This window comes from Stenella coeruleoalba (assembly GCF_951394435.1).
Source record: "Stenella coeruleoalba genome assembly, chromosome: 2".
Taxonomy (NCBI): domain Eukaryota; kingdom Metazoa; phylum Chordata; class Mammalia; order Artiodactyla; family Delphinidae; genus Stenella; species Stenella coeruleoalba.
Genome location: NC_137147.1, coordinates 17,360,316 through 17,385,537, shown reverse-complemented (window position 1 = coordinate 17,385,537; position 25,222 = coordinate 17,360,316). Strand labels below are relative to the sequence as shown.

Here is a 25,222-nt window from a genome sequence, read left to right as displayed (position 1 = left end):
TGTCAGGGAACTGGTGTAAAAAGGTTTTTGTGGAAACACAGATCCTTTGGGAAACCGTGTCACATTAAGCAGATGCCCACCCACGAGTCTTTTTCCTTGATCTGTTTCTTGAGTGTTTTGTCTAAGAGAGCAGGCCTGCCATTTAGATGTGATACTTTAGAAGTTAAACCTTGTTAGACCCACCGCGGTACTCCCAAGGACCAGGGGGCCCTGCATTTCAGTCAAGTGTGAAAATGTAGCTAAGGAAGGAATGAGTAATCCAATCTGATTTCAAACATATGATGCTCCCCTCATTAATCTCAGTCTTTAAAATCCGCTTTATCATCCCAAACTCACATTACTCTCTAATACTTGAGTTTTTAGTTTTATTTACAAGTGAAGATAGGAATTCTTTTCTGAACAACCATAAAGTAGCTGAGACAAAGATGAAAAAACAGTCAAAACTTTTTCATGTGATGGGGGTGTGTGTGTGTGTGTGTGTGTGTGTGTGTGTGTGTGTGTGTGTATTACTGGGATCATCTTACAGCTGTGTTGCCTCCCTCTGGCTGCCAGCTATGTGCACATGGGTCTGGGTGACATGGACTACGTCAGACTGTAGCTTGCTTTCTTTTTTAAAAAAAAAAAAGAAAAGAAAAGAAAAAGAAAAAATGTTATTGTGTTCTCCTGATTTTTAAAAAATATTTTGGTGGAAGCTCTTTTTTTTTTTTTTTTTAAACAAAGACTTAAGCGGTTGAAATTGATTGGCAGCATATATTCAATACTTAAGAGAATACAAGCTTTTTGCATGTGGGGTAAAGTTGGGAACCTGCAGTGTTCATAAATGAAAGCAGGGCTCTGACTGCGTATAAACCTATAAAAGGATCTTCTCATATGTTTAAATTCCTCAGTATTAGGGGAACATATTTTAAAATTCATTCAAATGAGAAAGGCCACCAGTATAGATTTTTTAAAGGTAGCTTTTAAAATCTGTTGTGGGTGTGTGTTTTTATTATTTTCCTTTGAATTGTTCCTTATCTGAACTGTGTAGCTACACTGGATGTGGTACTGATGGCTCTCATCTCAGGTTTTATTTTATGTCTTAGAAATCACTTGATTTAATTTTAACCCATATCTAGACATGTTCCAGGGTCAGGGCAGGGGAGAATTTCCTTGAGAGAAGGAGAGGGTCAAGGATAAGGAATAATATTTTTTCTTCTGTTTCTTGTTCCTTCTCATCCTCCAGATCCAGAAATAGTCCCCTGAACATAGCCTGACACTTCTGCGTGACAGGTGTTCTGAAGATGAGAAGGTGCACTGGAAAGCCTGTTTATTCAGTGAGGAAATTTTATACCACTTACATTCAGAGCCATCACTATCATACTGAAATAGGCTTAAGCAATGAATTTTTTGTTTTTTTAGACTCAAAACCAGATAGCCCACATGGGAATACACACTATGTAATTTCATTTCACGCACCTAATCAATATCACTGCCTGAAATCTGTATTCTCCTTGTGAAGGAGACATGAGATTTTCTGTTTCATTATGTCTGTTACATATAGGGTGCAGTATTTTGGTGGGAAAAATAGGCCATGTTTATATTTTTGGATTCAGTTTGGTTTTTTTCATAAGCATTTTTATAGCTCTCAAAGATACTGGCTTATATTATGATTCTAACTATGTGGCCTGGTAAAGTGATATGCTATTAAAATGCAGCTGAACTGTCACACTGAATGTATGTAAATATTTATAAGCTGTTGGTATATATAAGCAGAACACGTATTTACTGTAGACCATAAAGACTTACCTGAATTCAGGTCATCACCATTTTAAAACTGAGGTGTTAGGTATCTAGCATGATCAGATGTGTCTTTCATCAAACAGAATTTGTAGTAATAGATCAGACTGATCTTATGTGAGTAGTACTCTTGCTGAAGAAGACCACAGAATTTGATATTATTTTGTAAAAGAAGTACAGTGCTGTAGTAATTACAGTTATTTTCCACTTGAGTGTTCTGTGTCTTTTCCTAAAGTCATCTAGTTCCTTTGTGTTTGGGAATTATTTATCCATCAATCTCTCCAGCTAGGTTAGTGTAGTATAAAACCCTTGAAGCCTGTTCTGAAATATTATCTTAGTGATTCCTTATGGGACCTCAGATTGAAGATGCTGAAGAGCTTTCACAGACTGCCTCTTCAAACAAACTAATCATCTGAAGGTCGTTCTTTGATTCGTCCATTTATTCTACAAACACTTCTTGAATGCCTGCCATGTGCTGCTCCTGGCCCTGGGGAGGGACCAGCTTGTGAATGTGTGGAGTTTACAGAGAGACAGAACACAGGATAGGAGCAAGGCCCTGCAGATCATGCCTGAGTTCAAGTCCATCCGTGTCACTTCTCTGCTCATCCACTTTGGAGAAGCTACTTAACTTGGAGCCTCCATTCCCTCTGTGAGATAATAACAGTATAAAATGCATAGCTTTATTATGAGTCCATGTACGTAAGATTCTTTTAAAGTATGTAAAACTGTTAATGCTGTGTTGGAAGTGCTCCTGAAACACTGAAGTAAGTCAGGTGGGCGTTTGGGTGTACAGATAAGCAGCTGAGAGGACAGTCTAGGATGGAGATTGAAGTTTCTGATTGTATATATGATCATTTTTTAAAACTTTTTTTGGAGTTTAGTTGATTTGCAATGTTGTGTTAGTTTCAGGTGCAAGGTGATTCAGTTATACATACACGTATATTCATTCTATTTGGGATTCTTTTCTCATATAGGTTATCACGGAATATTGAGTGGAGTTCCCTGTGCTATACAGTAGTTGGTTATCTTCTTGTATATAGTAGTGTGTGTATGTTAATCCCATCCTCCTGATTCATCCCTCCTCCCCCCCCACCCGCCACCTTGTTTCCCCTTTGGTAATCATAAGTTGGTTTTTGATGTCTGTAAGTCTGTTTCTGTTTTGTAAATAAGTTCATTTGTATCATGTTTTTAAATTAGATTCCACATATTTTTAAATATCATATTTGTTTTTCTCTGTTTGACTTACTTCACTTAGTATGATAATCTCTAGGTCCATCCACGTTGCTGTAAATGGCATTGTTTCGTTCTTTTTGTGGCTGAGTAATATTCCATTGTATCTATGTACCACATCTTCTTTATCCATTCCTCTATTGATGGACATTTAGGTTGCTTTCATGTCCTAACTATTGTAAATAATGCTGCAAAGAACATTGGGGTGCATCTATCTTTTCGAATTATGGTTTTCTCAGGGTATATGTCCAGGAGTAGAATTGCTGGGTCATATGGTATTCCTGTTTTTAGTTTTTCAAGGAACATCCATACTGTTATCCACAGTGGCTGTACCAATTTACATTCCCACCAACAGTGTAGGAGGGTTCCCTTCCCTCCACACCCTCTCAAGCATCATTTGCATATATGATCATTTAAGCTTAAGGCTTGGATGCCATTTCTTACAAAGGGAAGAAAAGAAGAGTGTCTGGACCCAAGCTTATTGGACTAACACTGAATGGCTACACTGAAGAGGGAGAACCTACAAAATAGGAAATAACAATAGAAATAGGAAGAAAACCAGCAGCTGTCATAGCAACCAAGGAATGAGGATGTTTCAGTAAGGGCATGGACAAGTCTAAATGTTGCTGTGAGATTAAGTGGGAGGAATACAGTCAAAAGAGAGCCCTTTGGATTTGCCAACCTGGGGCAGATTGTTAACATCTCCTAATGTAAACATTAGAAGAGAAGCTTGTGGGAGAGTAGGGGTGGGAACCAGCATGGAATGTGTTGGTGTGAGATGCATGGGAGGTGAGGAAACAGAGATATTGATGATGGACTGTTCTTTCCAGGAATTTAGCTAAAAGGAGAGAAATGTGGGAATAACTGGAGGGGAACTTGAGGGTCAAGGGGATTTTTTTAGTGGAAAATAGTGGGGAATATTTAAACATGGATCCAGTTTGAGAGGGAGAGATTGTGCACACAGGGAAGGAAGAGATAGTTATCTTCCAGAGAGGCCTGTAGGGCGAGCGCTCCAAGGAACGGATGATGTGATCAACCTTTAAGGAAAAGAAAGTAGGTGCACATAAAGGTAAACTCGTATGTTTGGCAACAGAAAGAGGTGGGAGATCCTGTCTGATGCCTTCCGCTATCTTCAGATTAAAGTCAGGTTGTCTACTGAGGGTGAGAGGAATAAGGTTTGGAGGGCTAAGGAGAGTGAAGTTTAATGCCATCTTTGAGGAGAATGGGAGAGAATGCTTTCCAGAGAAGTGCAGTGAAATTGCTAGATGGAGTGAGGTCTCACTTTAGGTTGGGGATTTCTTATTTAAGGTAGAACTAGTCTGTGCTGTTAGGTGACTTTCTCTAGTGGGAATCTGAAACTCAGGTGGGCACAGGGGAGATTGGGCTTGTGATTGGGTGGGAAGTGTTTGCTTCATTGCTGTAATGAAAGAATAGAGGGCAAAGAGAACCTGGGGTGTTACAGAAGAATTTTTGAAATGAGAGACTGTATACCCTAAACTGATAAGGAGAGAAATGTGGTGTAGTGGGAAGAGCACTGATTGTTTTTTAGCCAGGAAAATTGAGTTGCAGTTCTATTTCTAGGATATGCTACTGTTTGAACTGGTGGAAGTCACAGATTTCTCCAAGCTAGTTTCCTCATTTGTAAATTAGGAGTAATAATGACTTAACTTCTCATAGCTGTGTAGGCATTTCACAAGACTAGTAGTGACTAGCTCTCAATAGGTATTTGAATATTTAGCTGAATCTGAACTCCAGTTGGAAATGTACAAGAGCCTAGTGGTGAATAATGTGAGTATAGTTATTTGCTTATTCCTTCTCTTGAATTATCAAGAACTGTTTAAACATCTTTTGTTCTAGCCCTGCACAGTCTGCCTTTTGAAAAAGAAAGAGAGGGAAGGGGTGAGGAAAAGAGGACAAATTCTCATTTGGGACACACATATTCAGAATGAGCACTGCATGTTTGAGTTATAGAGTGGAAGAGAGAAAAGAAAACCTATTAGACTTCCTGGTGTCAAATGCTATTATAGGATTGTCTGAACAAAGTCTCTTGTAGAGAAAAAGCAGATGTAGAAAGATTTTCCCTAAAATTACTGTTTGGTAGCTTACTGATCCCATTTTCTACAGATATTTTTTTCACTTGGAATTCAAGGAACTCACAACACTTAACAACATTTCATTTAAATAGAATACAGAAGGTGGCTGTATGTAGGACAGTTGGCAGTTAGTTTTATCCCTTAAATGGCTTTTCCGACAGTGACCCCACATAAAGACCTTCCCGAGCTGTAGAACGTGGTGGCAGCAAACTTGGGACTCTTGGCTATGAAGGAGGCAAGGAGACTTTGTTGTCTGTCTTGCTACCGGCTTATCAGTAGCTGTCTAGTCCTTTAGACGCCTCCGGTTCTTGGCATCTTGCTGCTGCCCATCATCTGGGGAGCCCTTGATTTCCCATTCCTGCTGAGTCCTGGAGTCACATGGGCAGAGCAGATAATGGGCCCCCTGGTGTAATTACCTTTTACTTATGCACCAGTCCTGCTTGGAAGTGTTACCCACTTTAAATGCCAGGCTGCTGCTAGTTTTGAAAATTTGAGCAGTGGCGAGGGGCTTTAGTTTTTTCAGGGAAGTGGATGTTGGTTTTTTTTGTTTGTTTGTTTGTTTTCCGGTACGTGGGCCTCTCACTGTTGTGGCCTCTCCAGTTGTGGAGCACAGGCTCCGGATGCGCAGGCTCAGCGGCCATGGCTCATGGGCCCAGCCGCTCCGCGGCATATGGGATCTTCCCGGACCGGGGCACGAACCCGTGTCCCCTGTATCGGCAGGCGGACTCTCAACCACTGCGCCACCAGGGAAGCCCGGATGTTGGTTTTAATACCACTGTAACTAACGCCGTTCATAAAATTATACCTGAAGCTTGCATTTTCATACGGAAGATTTATAATACTATCCTCTGTCCATACCGTCTATGTGGCTTCAGGCAAATTATTTCATCTCTGTGGACTTCATTTGAGGTTGATATAAATAGCTCCTATGGGCTGTTGTGGGATTAGATGAAATGAAACATATTAAAAGTCTTTGGAATTATAAAGAGCTTTATACAAAAAGTTACTTGATATGACATGAACCTTTACTCAATACCAAGGGCCATGTCATAGGTATCTTTCTAGTTACCAGCTCCATGCCTGGCAGGGCGTGGGCATTCCCCGAGTATTTGCTGAGCTGTACTTGGTGCTGGTAGACCTCATGAGTCTTATTTTCCATTCTGGGCAACACATATCAAGAAAGGCATTGCCAGTGAAGGAATCAGCATTGCTAAGACTCTGGAGCAAATGAAAGAAAAGGGACATTTACACAGGAAAGGAAGAGATCTCAGAGACCCAATAAATGTCTCCACATATTTGCAGGTTGATGGATGGAAAGGTGTGTGTGTGTATCCCAGAGGAAAGAACTATGATAAAAATAGAGAATGAAAGTCAGAGAAAAATAAAATTTGATGAATTAAACAGAATGACCTGTCTACTAAATTAGGGACAAAAGCTTCCTAGAATAGGGGGCTTTTTGTTATTTTTTTTTTAATGCTAGTAATAAGAATGACACAATGAATATATGTTCTCCATGTGTTAGATGATATTCTAAGTGATTTATAGTCCTACAACAACTCTGAGAGATTAATACTATCATTTTCCCCATTTTGCATATGAGTTAACTGGGGCATAGGGAGATGAAGTAATGTGCCCAAATTGGCACAGCTAGTAAGTGGGAAAGCTGTCCCGGTCAACTGTCCCCAGACCCAGCTTTTTCTCATTATACAATCTCTACCTCTCTTAAATCACAGTTTATTGAGTGCCTAGTTGGTGCTTCTTGTTACTTTACATGCATTAGATCTAGTCTTCCCAACATGAGCGTGGCTTATTATCCCCTCTTGAGATGAAGAAAGGTGATGCACAGAGAGGTTAAGTGTCCATTGTCATGCCGTTTGAGTGGCTGCACTGATGTCAAGTTAAATTCTGACTCCAAACCCTTTGCTCTTTCCATGCCCCCACGCCACCTCTACCTCTCACTTGTTGATTTGATCCAGAAGCAAGAAGGACCAGTTGTCTCGATGCCCTGAAAGCAGTTCCTGATTAGTGAGTGGCTGGGTAGTAAGACCCTAAAGTGGCTGATCATCAAACCCATCTGGGGAAAGTTGACAAAATGTACCTACCCAGCCTTCTTTGAAGACCAGTCAAACCAGGATCTGCAGGGGTGGGACCCAGGAACTTTAATGTTTCATCACCTTCCCTAAGTGTTTTTGATGACCCTTGGGGATGGGGAATCACTGGATCAGATGATGCGAAAAATCTCTCCCAAAGTTAAGTCTAAGAAATCAGCTATTTTCTATGCCCGATCCGTGAGGTGCTCAGTATCTGAGCAAATGAATGAATGTATGAATGACTGCTGAACTACCTCCCTTTGAAATGGGTTGAAGAGTGTATAGATATGAGCTGTAGGGAATTCCATCCTTTATGGACCATATACTTTTTTCTTTTTTTAATCCTGTTGGCGCTGTCTCAATAAAATTCTTCTCTAATAGTGTCTGTTCACCAGTGGGCTTTATTAAATACCGTGAAGACTCAGTCTTGCAGTCCTAGATTATACAGATTTATATGAACCCAGGGGATGGTCAGTGGGAGCTCCCTAGTGGATTGAGAGAAGCGTATGGCAGTAATGAAGGTGTCCTCAAAGCTTATGCAGTTGAGTTTTTAGCATTGTAACTTGTTCTAAACTTAGCCCTATTATTCAAACCAACTGCATTGGAAACCATGTGAGAACAACCCTTCAAGTGTGTTAGAGAATTTTATGCTTGTCAGGAGAATAGTTTTTCTTTTTTTTTTTTTTGGTCCAATTTTAATGTTTTCCATTCTAGACTGACTGGAGCCAGAAAATTGTCGACTGTTTAAATAAAGTGTTTCCTTTCTTTCCTTCCCTCCTTCCCTCCTTTTCTCCCTCTTCCTTTCTTTCTCTCCCTTTGTTTTGGCAAAGAAAAATATCTGTCTAATGAGAAAAACTTCAAGGAGCTTGACTGAGCTTCAGTGAATGAGATGGAAAAATGGTTTCAAGTTAGGGGGTAGCTATTGTTATATTTTCCTCCGCATTCCTCTGCTAATTCCCACATCTTGGCCAGCTAACTACAGAACTCTCCGATTGTTGTAGGAACAGTATTTATAACCTATCTTGAGGAATGTGGAAATGTGCACAAGATCTATAAATTGCTTTAGTGTTTCCAGATTATAACAAAGACATTTGCAGTGTAGTTGGGCCTATGGTTTCTGCACCTGTGTGTGTCGATTTTAAGCACAAACTTAACTCCAGAAGCTCTAAGTCTGATGTATCCAGGGAAACTTTTCTGGGAAAAAAAAAGCTCATCAACAGTAGCTTTTTCACTTGCATCGCTCCAGGCAGTGTGCTGTCTTGGCACAATCCAGCCAATGCCGAAACCATTAAGGTTTTTATTAGGTTTGTCCTGGTGTCATTATACTATGGAATCGGCAGTGCTTATAGATAATGCCTGTTTTCTGTACTATGATTTTTATAGTCTGAGTTTATTAAGAGCCCCTGGAATTAATTTAAAAAACTTTTTAGGCAACATGAGGAGAGAAACACTTTGCAGAAAGCTCTTCCATGATTTATGTCTTTTGAGTCTCAGTTCCTATGAAAAGAGTTAAAAAGTAGCCTGGCATAACTGCTGCCGCTACTGTCATCTTTAACAGACAGGCAGGGTCAGGGTCTTGCTGTCTCCAAAGAGCCTTTGTTGCATGTTGTTTTACACTCGGGCTTTTGAAACTCTTTTCTGCTTTAAATGAAAATTTCTGTTTTTACCTAGCACCTTCCATTAAGCCATTCTTCACATTCTCTCATTTCCTGGAGGGGAGACATACTCAGTGCACTATTCAAATAGGAAAGAAAGAAGAAAAGCCCCACACCTTTTGCTCTCAATATTTGAAATCCATCTTGTAAAGCAAAATCTTTTTGTTATCAACCTTCAGAGACTTATAAATGAAATGGCTAATGATTTTGAAACATGGGTTTGTTTATTAACTTCTAGAAACAGGACTATCTCTGTGGGAAGCAAAGAGTTGGGTGAAAGTGCTGTGCAGTCAAAGTTTTGTTCCTTCTCTGAGCTGGGCTGGGTTTCACCTCTTGGTCCACATTACAACCATCCATGTGCAGAACTTCTGGAATCTCTTCCCTGGCTTGCACCTTACTATCCTTCAGATCCTCACGTAGACAGTCCTTCCTCTGCTGTGTTTTTCCTGATACCCCATGCACTAGATTAGAACTTTTTACATGGTACCGTAATTTCCTGATGCCCTGAGATTGGAGATCTTTACACAGTACCATAATTCCCTGCTTATTCATTTCTCTCCCCTCATTATACTTTTAAGACTCACAAAGGCAAAAACCATATCAGCTCTGCATGATGGTATCGTCATTCCAGTGCCCAATAAATATTGGCTGAATAAATGAATGAAAAACATATTGCATTTTCATGCTTTTTTGGTGGCCATGGCACAAAACATTTATGAGCTCTGTTTATTAGAAACTTATCTTCACCTTCCTCTATAAAATCAAGATAAAAATACTAACTCTTTAAGGTACTTGTAAGATGGGGTGGATCAGTTGTTCTTAACTGGGGGCATTTTGCCTCACCAGGGGACATACCTATGGCAATGTCTGGAGACATCTTTGTATGTACACAGAGACATCTTTGTATGTACACTGGAGACATCTTTGTATGTACACAGCAGCTGGAGACATCTTTGTATGTACATCTTTGTATGTACACAGCAGCTGGAGACATCTTTGTATGTACATCTTTGTATGTACACAGCAGCTCCACAAGAAAAGAATTATCTGGCTCAAAATCTAAATACTGCTGATGTTGAGAAATCCTGGAGGAGGTGTCAGTACAGAGAACTTGGTTAGTCAAAGGTGATTTTATTTTACTCTACATTTTGGAGTTCATCTTTTTAGATATCATTAATAATAACAAGTACACAGAGAATAAAAGTTTTATTTATTATGTTTTTGCCATGTGTCAGGCACCATATAACTTCTCACAAATATTATCCTATTATCCTATTTAATCTCAACAGTGCTGTTGAGTTAGGAACTATTTTATCCCCATTTTTCAGATAGGGAGACTAAGACTTAAAAGGTTAACTGGGCTTCCCTGGTGACGCAGTGGTTGAGAGTCCGCCTGCCGATGCAGGGGACACGGGTTCGTGCCCTGGTCCGGGAAGATCCCACATGCTGCAGAGCGGCTGGGCCCGTGAGCCATGGTCGCTGAGCCTGCGCGTCCGGAGCCTGTGCTCCGCAACAGTGAGAGGCCCGCGTACTGCAAAAAAAAAAAAAAAAAGGTTAACTAATTTATCTAGCTCCTAAGTGCCAGAGGTGGGATGAGAACTCAGAGGCTATGCTTTTGATCATTATACTATACTGCTTTCTCTATAAATACAGTCTCCATTTTAAGGTCTAAAAAGATTTCTCCCCCTAGTGCAAGAAATATGGAGATTTTAGCCTTACTTAAGTTTAAAAAAAATCATTATTGCCTAGGTGGTTGCAGTTTTACACTTGCACTAATTTGAACAAAGATACAGTCTACTGGCTGATATAATATGTAGGCAGTTGTTGATCCAGGAATTAGGACAAGTCTATTATGCACAGTTATTTTATGGAATTCCCAAGAAGCACAAAGAAAACCTTGAGAGTTTGTTTTCTTTCAACACTGAACTTGCCATAGCTGATCAACACAAGCGCGATCTAGATGGGACTTTTCTCCTATTGAGGTGGATAAACAGTGACGGTTTGCCCCATGTAATCCCATTAGGAGCTTTCTTCAGGACCACATCCTCTTCTTATGTAATTATAGGAGAACCACTCATGAGTAAAGTCCACCTGCCAAGAGAGCAAGGCCTGGGGCAAAGGGTTGGCTGATAGGGCTTTTTCTCTCCTTACAGAGGACACAGTTGAAGCAAGTGGAAGAGTTGCAATTTGGATGCACAGTGATGGTCTCCAGTGATCCCTGAGTACTTTGTTAGCTCGCAATCATTATTGCCTTGAGTCTCTTCACTGATGAAGTTTCTAAACAAATTCTACCATCTTCAAGCACTGGTTTGTTGTTTCTAGGGCCTTAAAGCTTGGCTTGTAAATGCCAAGTTGAGAAGCATCTATTCTTTTTACATAGGAATTTAAAGACCCTGGGGCAGCTGTGTTTTCTCCCTTGGAAAATTCTGTTCATTGTGTGCTACTACCACACTTTGAAGATTCCCATGGAATACTCAAAAATGTGTTAGATTCGATTCTTTTGGTCTCACTTTCCTACCTGTTTTGAAGAGTAAATGCTAATAGCACCAAACAGATTTTTGTTCTTAAATAAATCATGCTTTATGAAAGTAGGCCCCCTCTGATTACAAATAGCTCTTTAAGCTCCTCCTGGATATTAGTGCTTGTCATTCAGACATACATTTTCAAGGGTCTGTTGAAGCCAAGTGATATATTTAGTCATTGCATTACTCTACCTGTAAGATGTCATTTACATGTAAGATGCAATTTGAGACCATCTCCTGGGGACGAAAGTGATTAGTATGCCTTATGCTTTTACTCTTCTCAAATGAATCATTTGACATGCTCTTGCATGTATTTTACACTTAATAAATTAAAACATTTGAAAGCTTAAATAAGACGGCACTGTGTTGAGGGCAGTGTTTCTCTAATTTTAACGTGTACGCCCCAGGCTCTTGCTAATGTGCAGATTCTGTTTCCAGCAACTTCACAGGTTCGTGCTGTTGGACCAGGGATCACACTTGAGTAGCAGGCTATTAGGGAACATTGAGATGGTTTGAGAATTTGAAACCTGAGCTAGGGATGGCATCAAGCTGATGGCATTAAATTCGCTTTTCCTGCACTATGCTTAGTTGTATTATAAATTATCCTTTAAGCGTATAGGGAGATTTTGGGCAGAGAGGATGACTCCTGTTCCATGTGATAAAACATATATTTGTAATTTTTAACAACTTAAATATGCTTAATTTTTAATAAAGTATCACATCCATCTGTTTTGCCTGGAAAGATACTCCCTATACCCCCTCCCTTTTTTTTTTTTTTTTTTTTAAGTTTTCTGAACAATAGAAAAATGAATATTACCGTTTCTGGTCATCAAAGGCATTTTTTAGATGGCTCACAATATTTCAAATTGTAGAACAAATTTACAAGAGTCTGGACACTTAAATAGTAGTTACAATGGTTTTGTTTTTTTTTTTTTTCTTTTTTAATTACCTTTCTAAAGATAGCTAAGGGAACAATTTCAAATAGTTCCTCTGTGCTTTACATATAAGTTGTTTCAATTGTTGTGTATTGGTAAGAATTAAGAGACTTCCGGCTTGCCATGTCCTGTCACGTTAGCTTCTTTTGTAGGGAAATCAAATCTGGCACCTTTCAATTAACTTCTTTACTTCTCTAATCTAAAAATAGACGGGACAGTTGTGGAGCAAGAAGGTCTGATTACTATCTGTATATTGCCTTTACTTCCCCAACTGTGTCTTCTAACATTTCAAAGTTTACTGAAAGTCCTTTCCTAAAAGCAGGAAAACACATACAGATGGGAGGAAGGTTGAGTTGCTGGAAAATAATTCTATTCGCAGTCATGAGCTTGTCAGCTCTCAAAGGAATCGCAATGGTGTATCTCATCTGAACCTGAAGGTCTCAAAAGAGGGGATAAGTGGAAATGTGTCATGGGTAACTCAAGTGGGGGCTATTTGGGAGGCAGAGAGAGATGAGAGGAGGTGGGGAGTGGGGAAGAAAAGAGCAGTCTTCTCTCTGACCTGACATCACCTCTGTTTCTGTGCATCACCTTTAAACTGCTTCATCACAGTGTCAGATCAGAAGGATGCATCTTTCTAAATAACTTTATCAGTCCCCATTTTGCATTTGTTTATAACTGGAAAGGGTTTCACAATTTTTTTTCCCTTAAATTGTATTCGTTGCTCAGTCACTCATTTCATCTTGAAATATGACTGTGACCAGTTGCATTTGTAGATGGTCATCATTGATTCAATGGATTCAGCCCTGGGCCTCTTGTGCCTGTCTGTTTGGATATGCAAATAGATCTCTGAGAGAAGATACTGACTGTGCTGTGAAATTCACAATATGATCATTGATAGTGAGAGGTAACAGTATGGTCTCCGTTTGATGATAAAGATAATTGAATCGTTTTCATTTCTTGAATAACTTTTCAACTGAATTATTATTATTTAGCATGTCACTTAATGCCAACTCCCTGAGCATTTAGTCCCAATCACAGTGATGTTTTTGTTTTTGTTTTGTTTTTTAACATCTTTGTTGGAGTATAATTGCTTTACAATGTTGTATTAGTTTCTGCTGTATAAGAAAGTGAATCAGCTATATGTATACATATATCCCCGTATCCCCTCTCTCTTGAGTCTCCCTCCCACCCTCCTTATCCCACCCCTCTAGGTGGTCACAAAGCACTGAGCTGATCTCCCTGTGCTATGCGACTGCTTCCCACTAGCTATCTATTTTACATCCGGTAGTGTATATATGTGCATGCCTCTCTCTCCCTTCCTCCCAGCTTACCCTTCCCCATAGCTGTGTCCTCAAGTCCATTCTCTAGGTCTGCGTCTTTATTCCTGTCCTGCATCTAGGTTCTTCAGAACCATTTTTTTTTTTTTTAGATTCCATATATATGTGTTAGCATACGGTATTTGTTTTTCTCTTTCTGACCTACTTCACTCTGTATGACAGACTCTAGGTCTATCCACCTCACTACAAATAACTTAGTTCTGTTTCTTTTTATGGCTGAGTAATATTCCATTGTATATATGTGCCACATCTTCTTTAACCATTCATCTGACAATGGACACTTAGGTTGCTTCCATGTCCTGGCTATTGTAAATAGTGCTGCAATGAACATTGAATCACAGCATTCTTGAAAAGCCACAGTCAGATCAGCACTTTATCCACTCACTACCCTTAACTGACTCTTTTCTCTCTACTTTCCTACAGCAGATTGCAGACTGAACTTAACCAAGTTCATAGGCTGATCCACACTGACCTGACGGACCACAGAAGAAGGGATTCTGCCTACCCAACTGGGCCCCTTTTGACCGCTGATAACTTGGCTTCACTTGTTGCCTGGGTGGAAAGTTCTCCCTATTGAAATTTTTTTGCACATGGAGGACAATAGCAAAGAGGGCAACATAGGCTGATAAGACCAGAGACCACAGGAAGATTCTTTGACCTTGGCCTTCGGGACTTTTCCTCTAGCTGGAGTTCTGGACTTTAACAGAACTGCGTTCAATCATTTTGGTTTTGCTATCTGTTTTTTTTTTTTTCTTCTTCTTTTTCTTTTCACTACCACATCGTATTTTATTTCTGTACTTCAGAAATGGGCCTACAGACTACACAGGGGCCCAGCCAGGGGGCTTTTTTCCTGAAATCTTGGCTTCTCATTTCCCTGGGGCTCTACTCACAAGTGTCAAAACTCCTGGCGTGCCCTAGCGTGTGTCGCTGCGACAGGAACTTTGTCTACTGTAACGAGCGAAGCTTGACCTCAGTGCCTCTTGGGATCCCGGAGGGCGTCACTGTACTCTACCTCCACAACAACCAAATTAATAATGCTGGGTTTCCTGCAGAGCTGCACAACGTACAGTCTGTGCACACCGTGTACCTTTATGGGAACCAACTGGATGAATTCCCCATGAACCTTCCCAAGAACGTCCGAGTTCTCCATCTGCAGGAAAACAATATTCAGACCATTTCACGGGCCGCCCTGGCCCAGCTCTTGAAGCTTGAAGAGCTCCACCTGGATGACAACTCAATATCCACGGTGGGGGTGGAAGATGGGGCCTTCCGGGAGGCCATTAGCCTCAAATTGTTGTTTCTATCCAAGAATCACCTGAGCAGCGTGCCTGTGGGGCTTCCCATGGACCTGCAAGAGCTGAGAGTGGATGAGAATCGAATTGCCGTCATATCAGACATGGCCTTTCAGAACCTCACCAGCTTGGAGCGTCTGATCGTGGATGGAAACCTCCTGACCAACAAGGGCATTGCCGAGGGCACCTTCAGCCACCTCGCCAAGCTCAAGGAATTTTCCATTGTCCGGAATTCGCTCTCCCATCCCCCTTCTGACCTCCCAGGTACGCACCTGATGAGGCTCTATCTGCAGGACAACCAGATCAACCACATCCCTTTGACAGCCTTCTCGAATCTCCGGAAGCTGGAACGGCTGGATATATCCAACAACCAGCTGCGCGTGTTGACTCAAGGGGTCTTCGATAACCTCTCCAACCTGAAGCAGCTCACTGCTCGGAATAATCCTTGGTTCTGTGACTGCAGTATTAAATGGGTCACAGAATGGCTCAAACACATACCCTCATCTCTGAATGTGCGAGGTTTCATGTGCCAAGGTCCTGAACAAGTCCGGGGGATGGCAGTCCGGGAGTTGAATATGAATCTGTTGTCCTGTCCCACCACGACCCCCGGCCTGCCTCTCTTCACTCCAGCCCCAAGTTCAGCTTCGCCCACGACTCAGCCTCCCACACTCTCTGTCCCGACCCCTAGCAGAAGCTATGCGCCTCTAACTCCCATGGCATCGAAACTCCCCACGATTCCCGACTGGGATGGCAGAGAAAGAGTGACCCCGCCTCTTTCTGAACGGATCCAGCTCTCTATTCGTTTTGTGAATGACACTTCCATTCAAGTCAGCTGGCTCTCTCTCTTTACTGTGATGGCGTACAAACTCACGTGGGTGAAAATGGGCCACAGTTTGGTGGGGGGCATCGTTCAGGAACGCATTGTCAGTGGTGAGAAGCAGCATCTGAGCCTGGTCAATTTAGAGCCCAGATCCACTTATCGGATTTGTTTAGTGCCACTGGATGCATTTAACTACCGAGCTGTAGAAGACACCATTTGTTCTGAGGCCACCACCCATGCCTCCTATGTGAACAACGGCAGCAACACGGCTTCCAGCCATGAGCAGACGACTTCCCACAGCATGGGCTCCCCTTTTCTGCTGGCGGGGCTGATCGGGGGTGCGGTGATATTTGTGCTTGTGGTCCTGCTCGGTGTCTTTTGCTGGCATATGCACAAAAAGGGGCGCTACACCTCCCAGAAGTGGAAATACAACCGAGGCCGGCGGAAAGATGACTATTGCGAGGCAGGCACCAAAAAGGACAATTCCATCCTGGAGATGACAGAAACCAGCTTTCAGATCGTCTCCTTAAATAACGATCAGCTCCTTAAAGGAGATTTCAGACTGCAGCCCATTTACACCCCAAATGGGGGCATTAATTACACAGACTGCCATATCCCCAACAACATGCGATACTGCAACAGCAGTGTGCCAGACTTGGAGCACTGCCATACGTGACAGCTAGAGGTCCAGCATTACAAACGCGGACAGTAAGACTCTCGAGAACACACTCGTGTGTGCACATAAAGACACGCGAATTACATTTGATAAATGTTACACAGATGCATTTGTGCATTTGAATACTCTGTAATTTATACGGTGTACTATATAATGGGATTTAAAAAAAGTGCTATCTTTTCTATTCCAAGTTAATTACAAACAGTTTTGTAACTCTTTGCTTTTTAAAATCTTAAAAAAAAAAAATAGTTGCTGAAGTACTGTACAGGGTTGTACAATGAGAACCCAATACTAAGGTAAAAGAATGAGTGATTCTTCCTCCTGATGCAATTCACCACTTTGCTGTTGAAGCTTCAGAACAAATTCCTTTCCTAGAGTTGGTGGTCAGATGAAAGGGCAGGTTAAAATGGACTCATCAGTGTAGGATAAATAATAGGCATAAAACCAGAAATGACCCCAGATATCTTCACGCTATTTGTATATTTCCTGGTCTGGAAGAAAAGTGAAAACTTCTAGAGTATAAGAAAGGAGGTAGTCACCCTGATTTGACCCAAAGGAGGAAATGCAGAAAACATCTCTTGAGGAAGTCAGTTCCTGTGAGATAAGTTAACCCATCCTGGCAGAATCAAGAAAATGAGATAAGATTTGAAAAGACAGTCAAACCCAGGGGTTGGCTTTCTGACTGGGAACTTGAAAATCACTCTTCAGGCTTCCCTGGCCCTATGTGAAACAGTGAGAGACCTGAGTCTGTTTTCAGTCATCTTCGGGGGCAGGTAGGATGTCCCAGCAAGAAAACTCCCTTTAAAAGTGTTACTGTTCAAATCATATGTCAGGTTGAATCACATTCATCAGAGATATATTCTAGAATACTTTTTTTAGAAGAGGCTAATAAAATAATGGGAAGAATTATATTGAATGGAATTATTTTTGATAATGAGAACTATTTGGGTAGATTCACTGCAGCTATGTCAACATGATATTTAGACCAACAAGGGATCAATGTTTGGAATATACTAAACTTGTTATGTAAAAATTATTGATACCATTTAGACAAAAGCAAGTGATCAGTGGTTCTGTTATACTATATCAACTAACTTTGTTAGTATCATGTTGAAATAGCTTGAATTAATACCTTTATCCCCTCGGAAATTCTTGTCTTCCAATCACCTCACGTATATTTTCGTAATTAGCTGTAGAGGCAACATTTGTCATTCCCTCTCTCTTCAAAATTCAAAAGAACATCATGGATGCCAGTCTTGGTTGCACAAAATATCCATATACACTTTAAAATGTATACTAATTCTCCTTGCTAATAATTCTGTAAGGACACATCAAAGCTGGCAAAATAACGTATTTGTTTAAAAAGCAATACCAAGTTTCCACCTTGAACTGACTTTGACCTTCCATTTTTTAAATTTCATTTATTCCTTTCAGTCATGGATGTTCCTCTTCTTTGGGAATTGTGGAGGGATAATCAATCTTATATTAACAGCATAACAGATGAAAAAAAATGATCAAGTCTGAGAGGGAAGACTTGTTCTCCTAATCTTGGCAAAGCAGGGCATAGGACAGAGGGCATGGAGAAGAGAAGGATGTCCAGACTTAATTCTAGATATTTTTTGAAGTAACGTCCGTCTTCAGAAAGCATGTATAATGTACTCCTTTCCATCCCTTAGTTGTAGAAGGGCTATCGATCACACACATACATTATCTAAAAAATACACCCTTGGAAAATTATTTTCAAAATCAAATTTAGGCATTTCAGTCTGTGTTGCATGTTTCCTTGATCACCAGCCATTATTTTAGGAACCTATGAAGTTAATGTCACAATCATTTTGCTTTCTCTTTCTCTGTCCCTCTTACTTTTAACAAAATAGAACTGTGATGTGTCTACTTTGTAAGAGTTTAGGTATAAAATGCTATGCAAGTTTTTCTTTATAGTAAGAGCTTTATTTTCTTTAATAATATATCCCCAACTCATATGTTTTAATCTCCCTTGTCCCTCAGAATAAGCAGAAAATATAACTGAAGTTATGTTATAGACACAAGAATTGAAACTGTGCAGTCAGTTGAGCTGAAATTAACTACTAATTAATTTGAATTAATTCTGAAGTGACTTCGGTTTTCATTTTAGTTTATTAGCTAGCTCGTTTTGTCTGTTGCTTTTTTTAAAGCTTGATCCACACAGTGAAGGGTTAAGACAATCTGTGAAAGTGATCAGTGTAGCAGTAAGCCATCTGAAATGCAGGACCATGACATGGGGTTTTGTGTACTTAACTGGATAATTCCCTCCCACTGTCCCTTTCTCCTTGGCTGTGTAGATAAAACTATGTGTTCAAATGATGGTACTTTGATTTTTGAGGGTTTTTTTTTCCTTTTATCCACAAAATAATCGTTCTCATTTATTTGTATTGTGTGTATAACCTCCAGCTGGATACTTCGCTGCTGAAACAAATGTTTTTGCTTTGAGCCAAGAAGACCAAGATTAGAGAGGTTTCTATAATGTCTTATGGGAGTCACAGAATTATTTGGGGCTTAAGTCCTATGACAGAGACCTGGTCATGTGAAATGATTAGGATGATCTGAAATGGTTCCTTTGCTAGAAGACATTTCTGAAGAGATAGAATCTAGTTATAGACTTAATTCTGAGCTTGTGCACAACATGACAGAGACTGTTAAAATTGAGATCAGTCTCCTATTTGTAATAGTGTACCTGGGGCTCTCACCTACACCAGGATAGAAAGCACATCATGGAATTTGTAACAACCATCAGTAGTGGATGATGCTTTGAATGGTGTTTTTGTTATGGGAATGTTTTACTGATACATCAACTCTGTATTTTGGACCTCTCTTGATCTCATACATTATTTTTCATTTTGAGATTAGTCAAGAGTCACAGTTCAAGGTTCAGGACAAGACCATGAGCAAAGCCATACGTACCGGCTTTTAAAGAGCTCGATGCTGTCTGACCAAATCAAATGATTTCAGATACTATGTGTCCACTTTCAGAGCTAGGTAACTGTCACTGTGCAGAAGAAATTCCAAAAGGAAAAGTCATAGCCATGAGCACACAGGTATTACTGACCATTAATTCATACCCAGCGTTGTCATGAATACCTACTTGTTTGGGGAGATGTATTTGAATAGGGAGAAGCCCTTAGCTTCCCTCAAACTGTCAAATGCATTAACAACTTTTCGCATGGGACAATCAAAAGCAGAGACACAAAGGGTGTCCTCCTGCCTATTTTTCTGATGCGAGAAGTGGAAAACATTCTACCCTGTGAGAAATCATGCAATTTCTAGTTATCTGGATGTTTGTTGAAAATATGTTACATGTTTTCCCAGAGATTTAAAAAAAAGTATAATGTGACCAGTCTGGTAAAAAGGATGAATGAAATAGCTGATGTTATGGCTCCATTTCCTACTAGATCATAATAGTCCTAGTCATTCCACAGGAGTTAGAACTTCCTTCCTCACTGAGGAGAACAAGCTCTCCATGTTGTGGACAGAGCATCCATTCCAGACACAAGACAATATAGTTGCTGTCCACAGGGAGGACAGCAGATAGCTTGGTCAGCTAACCTCACTTGCAGAATCCATTACAACTTGCAACAATGAAGTGATCAATTTCCATTACTTCTTAGCTTCTAGCATTTTTCTCTACCCTATAACAAGGAGACATTGTTTCACTTTGGAATATGAGAGTAATAGTTTTGCTCATGACTTACCTTTCCAACTTCATGGGAAAGCAGAACAGAAAATGGAGCCCCAAAGAGAAAGAGATAAATACATAAAACAAACCAAAAAACTCCTCTTCATTATTAGTTTTGTCCAACCTTGCCTGATGCTTTTTTTTTTAAGTCAAAATACTAATGTAGGAAGCAGTAGTTTACACCTCTCTCTAATTTCTTCAGTGGGGTCGAAAGACAATTGCTGACAATGGGGGATGCTTGTCCCTGATTGTGGGGAGAAAGTTTTGTACATGTTGTTATAACATGTACTGTTACACTGTTATTCTGGGGATACTGTTACAACAAAAAAAAATCACATTCCTTTTGCTATAGTTTAAGTTTTTTTTTTTTTCTTTTTCTAGCAGCACACCCACCAGAAGAGCACAAAGCAAGGCCATCACAACAGACATTTTTTAACTAGTGTAAAACACACACTTGTGTACACACACACACCACACACAGGGGTATTCGTAAAGACATCCATGGGATGTAAGATTTATAACCTTTCTGAGGCAAGGTGAAGGCGTCGCCACTGTGTGTCCCTCGTGGGAACAGCATATATTCGCTGAAAGTTAATCCTGATGATTTGTTATTGTTTGAGCCGTATGTTGATTTGCTTCTGGTTTCTGTGTAGTGTGTTCTCACTGACAAGGGACTGCAAGGGGCTGGAAGATTCTGCATCACACATCCCCTGAGACCTACTGTGTCGCACACTTTGTTAACTACAAACTTCACTCTACACTATACAGTACCTTGTTGATATACTCAGTAAAGGCTTATTTTAAAAAGAAACCACATTGTGTTTATCTGAGTAAGTTCATTGGGATACTGCCCATCCTTGCTTGGTTCATGTCAAAGACAAATGAGGGACACTCCCTGATGGAGGACCATGGATGGGATGAAGGAGGTAGTAGGGTTTTTCATTTTCTCTTACCTTGAAGACAACTTCTGTGTTTTAAGGCCATTTGACTCTTTTTGTGTGAGGGGTTTATATGAAATCTTCACGTTCTTTTCTATTTCCTGACTAAGTTGTGTGTTCCTATGAATATCTTTTGAATATACACACATACATGGAGCATATTATTTTGTGTTTGTGAAATCTGTGTTGTTTAGAATATAGATAAATGCCAATGTAGTTATCTCATCAGAATAGTCTTTTGCCCTATTTCATAATATACACTGTCCATTTTAAATGTCACTTTTCCTTAAGAATCCTCATGGTACTTTCTACTTCAGAATTGTTTATAGAGCTCATCCACCCATACTTTCAATAAGCACTCATGAAAATGTATGTATTCATATGCTCAAGTTCAATTCGGGATTATCTCCTGATTTTCCAGAAGCCCTTTCTCTAACCCCTCTTGGCCGTTTTACTAATAGTGTATTTGACAGAGACTGAATCAGGAAATAAAATGATGACACTCAGTTACTACTATTAATGACTTGCAGAACCTCTGTTGGAGAATTAACTATGAAAGATGGCTGTAACAGGTGATTCATATTACATTTGGGAGATTTTGTGCAAAATAATGTCTATGTGTTCTTGGTTACTTCTGCCAAGAGTTACAGACTCTACTCTGTGGAGACCAGATCCTTAGTCGAGGAATACCTTTCATTCAAAAGAGTTTATGAAACAACTTTTACTATGTCCCAGGCACTGGTCTGAGTTCAGAGGTTTCATAGAAGAATGAAATACAGTCTTAGCCAAACCAAGTGTATTTCCTACTCCACTGTGTTCCTAAAACGTTTGTTCATCCAATATATTTACTTTTCATCTACTTTTTACAGAGTACTTTATTAGGTTCTACTGGGGATTCAGAGAAAAATATGACTCTGCTGCTAGAAAGCCCACAGATCGTGTAATAAACTTGTTTTCTAACATATTCCAGTGTCTCAGAGCCCATGTGATAACTTTACATTCTCTCATTAAACTCAACGAAATATCTAAGATAACAAAAGAGACATATATACCTGTTGGTAAGTTTGATAATGCATCAAGTTTGTATATTAGATATCTAGAGAGAAAGAGGTTAGAGGATCTTGGTGTTTAATAGATGAAACAAAGAGAGTGCTTTGATAAGATCAGAATTCAATTGAATTAAATTTTCAAATTTACATCCAGTAATTGAAAATTTTGGAATTGTATTTGGTAATTACAAAGGCAACCTCTTAAATTCCCATTGAGCACAGAATGGAAATCAATCAAAAATAATAATCATAATAATGGTACCTGGCTCCATGGACTCTTCTTGTTTTCTTGCCTCTTAATCAATTGACTAGCCTTAAGACTGACTAGCCTTCAGGACAAATTCTTAGTGTTTAAGATTTTCAGTGATGGAGATACCACAACTTCACCCAGTGGATTCATCCATTGATTGTTTGTGACCAATCAAGGGAATATTCTTACAAACCTCAAAATATCTATGTCTTTGAACTCCCTTGGTCATCCATTCCTATAATTTTAATTTTAATATTCTGATTTTGTGATCATTTGATACCTGTACATTGATTTGATTTGAAAGCTTCAGATGGAATCGAGCAAGCTCTGTGTATATCCATGGGGTGAGCTGAGAGAACTATTAAAAAAACTTGAGTCAGGTTATTTTTAGTAATGAATTTGTTTCATACTTGAGAGGTTGCTCTAAATAGTTTGTAAATCCTGCTGAAGATGCTCACAGATAAGAATCTATTAGGGTGTTAGCAAACTGGCTTCTGCATTTATACCTTTATTTCATAGCACAAATATAGAATGTGTGCTTTAGAGGATATTATACAAGCTTTATCTCATTAGTTATACAGAAAGTTAAGGATAAAGAATTTTTACTGTTAAACTCCAAACTGGATGTCACTGTAGGACACACACCAACTGATGATCCCGTCTGTCCAGGTTCTCGGTATGAAGTCTAAAGTAGATGAACATTTCAATGTACCCTTAGGGGGATTCTTATCATTTGACATAATAAACCTCCATAATGGGTCCATCTTTTTCTAATCAAATATAAAAATGTGATGGATCAGAGGGTCTGTTAAACTCCCTGGTTTGGGTAATTAAGTTTTGTTTTCATTCAGCAAATATTCGCTAAGTCCTGGTAAGTTTTGGCGCTGAGTGAGACAGTTTTCCAGGAGACTTAACTTTGCATCATCAAAAATCTTTCCTGGAAGCTGCTGGTATTCAACTCACAGCCTAGGCCATTCCCCACGCTCTTTGACTTCTTGGAGCGCTCACGCACCTATATTTAAATAATCAGCTAACAGTACTAGTTCTGGCACTTACACACGCTCTCAAATGTGTTTTCTTCTCTCAGCTTCCTAACCCTGACATGGTTAAGACCCTTCCTTCAGTCTGTTCCCACTTCAGCCTCGTGTACACATTGCAGGACAAAGGATAATCTATAAAAAATGCTTGCTGTGACACTATCTCAATTTCAAAATATTCCATTATCATTACTTTAAGAGAGAAGTCAAACTCCTTGTGTGACATACGTGTCCTACTACCCGTTGCTGCCTGGTATTCCTTACCAGTATTTCCTCCTCATTCATTATGTGCTCTAGGTTAGATATATCTTAAATTAAAAAATGAATGAAAATCTTTCAGTCTATCTCTAAGAGATCTCAAGTTCCTTGTCTGGTTGACTATTCAAGATACAATTCAAATATACACCCACCCCCCAACACTTGGAAAGCTTGAATCATACCTGTTAATGATCTGACCTCTCTGTGCAGTTAATCTAACTTTAAAATACTTTGATTTGTGGCACCCATGCATTGTAAATTTTCATGGGTCTGTTTCATGACTATACTCCAGGAGAGACAGAGCACATATTCTGTCAATTATATCTCATCCAGTGTTGAGTATGGTGTCCAGCCCCTGGCAGCTACCCTGTATGTGCTTTTGGAGAAAGTGTGATTGGAGCACAGGGGGCCCCATGGTGACATCAGGCTCCCTGTGGGATCAGCTCTCCACACACAGCATCGCCTCAAATAACAGCTACCCTGTCAATCTCCTGTGGCTGGATAATTTCTTTTCAAACCTCAGAAAGAGCTATAGAATTGTGAATCATGCACAATAAGCTTTGCTCGAAGCAAATCATATATTTTCTTTAACATCTCTTGGTTACCCATTGCTATACTTTACAGAAATTTTGTTTTTATGATTATATGATAGCCACACATTTATCTGATTTGGGAGCTTGAGATGAACTCAGGATATGTTTACACCCACAGGGAAGGCTAAGAGAACTGTTAAAATGATTTGAAGAATATCCTTTTTTTCGATTTACACACAACCTCAAAACTGAGCCAGCTTGCAAAAGGCATATAAAGAGCTATCTTAAAAAATCGTCTTGCAACAAAATGTCACCATCATGAAAAGTATGCAAAGTATGGGGAGACACAAAGTCAAATTGAGGAAAACATTTTGACCGTTTGCTAGTCAAAATGAATTCTTCACATGTAAAAAGCAGAGGTAGATTTGTTTTTGTTGTTTCCATCAGCAGTATCAAAAGAGACAGTCATTATTCACTGTGTCATACCCTATATCAAAAATACGGCATATATCACTTAAACGTTCACATTGTATTATCTTGGTTTTTACCATGAGAATAAATAGTCTCTCCTAGAAATGATATTCCCATAAAGAAGGATGCAGTAGAGAGTAGTGGTTATTGAAACTTGAATGAAGCTGACTTATTTTGGAAATCTGCCTTTGCCATTGACCAGCCAATTGGCCTTGTTAATAACTTACACTTTAGGGTCATCGGTTTCTTTTACTTTAAATGGAGACAGTGAAGACTAACACATATGACCGCTGTCAGAACTGAAAGCAGGTATAGAAGTTAACACATTATCTGAGGCTGAATAAATGACATCAAGCACCATGTATGTTTCAGGCAAACCCAATTCACAAGCACGGGGTGACATATCGCCAACTTTATATGATGAAACCAAGCTTCTTGAGCATTAGGATCAGAATTATATGCAGGAATCATTTATGTAAATGTAGTTAGCATCCAAAATTCCACATCACTGTGTACAACCATTTTCAACACAACTTTGACAGGGAGCT

General features: G+C 39.8%; 1 protein-coding gene across 7 annotated transcripts in view; it reads left to right on the top strand.

Annotated features, from left to right (window-relative positions):
- FLRT2 (fibronectin leucine rich transmembrane protein 2) overlaps positions 1–21,892 on the top strand; it is a 106,606-nt gene extending 84,714 nt beyond the window's left edge. For 6 of the 7 annotated variants that reach the window (XM_079905878.1, XM_079905881.1, XM_079905882.1 and 3 more), the window contains one exon: positions 14,062–21,892. In XM_079905878.1, the coding sequence (XP_079762004.1) occupies positions 14,444–16,426 (1,983 nt within the window). In that variant the 5' untranslated portion in view covers positions 14,062–14,443 and the 3' untranslated portion in view covers positions 16,427–21,892. Of the gene's footprint in view, positions 1–1,222; positions 1,314–14,061 lie in introns of all 7 variants that reach the window. The other variant, XM_079905883.1, reaches the window with a different exon arrangement.
- The last annotated feature ends 3,330 nt before the right edge of the window (positions 21,893–25,222 follow it).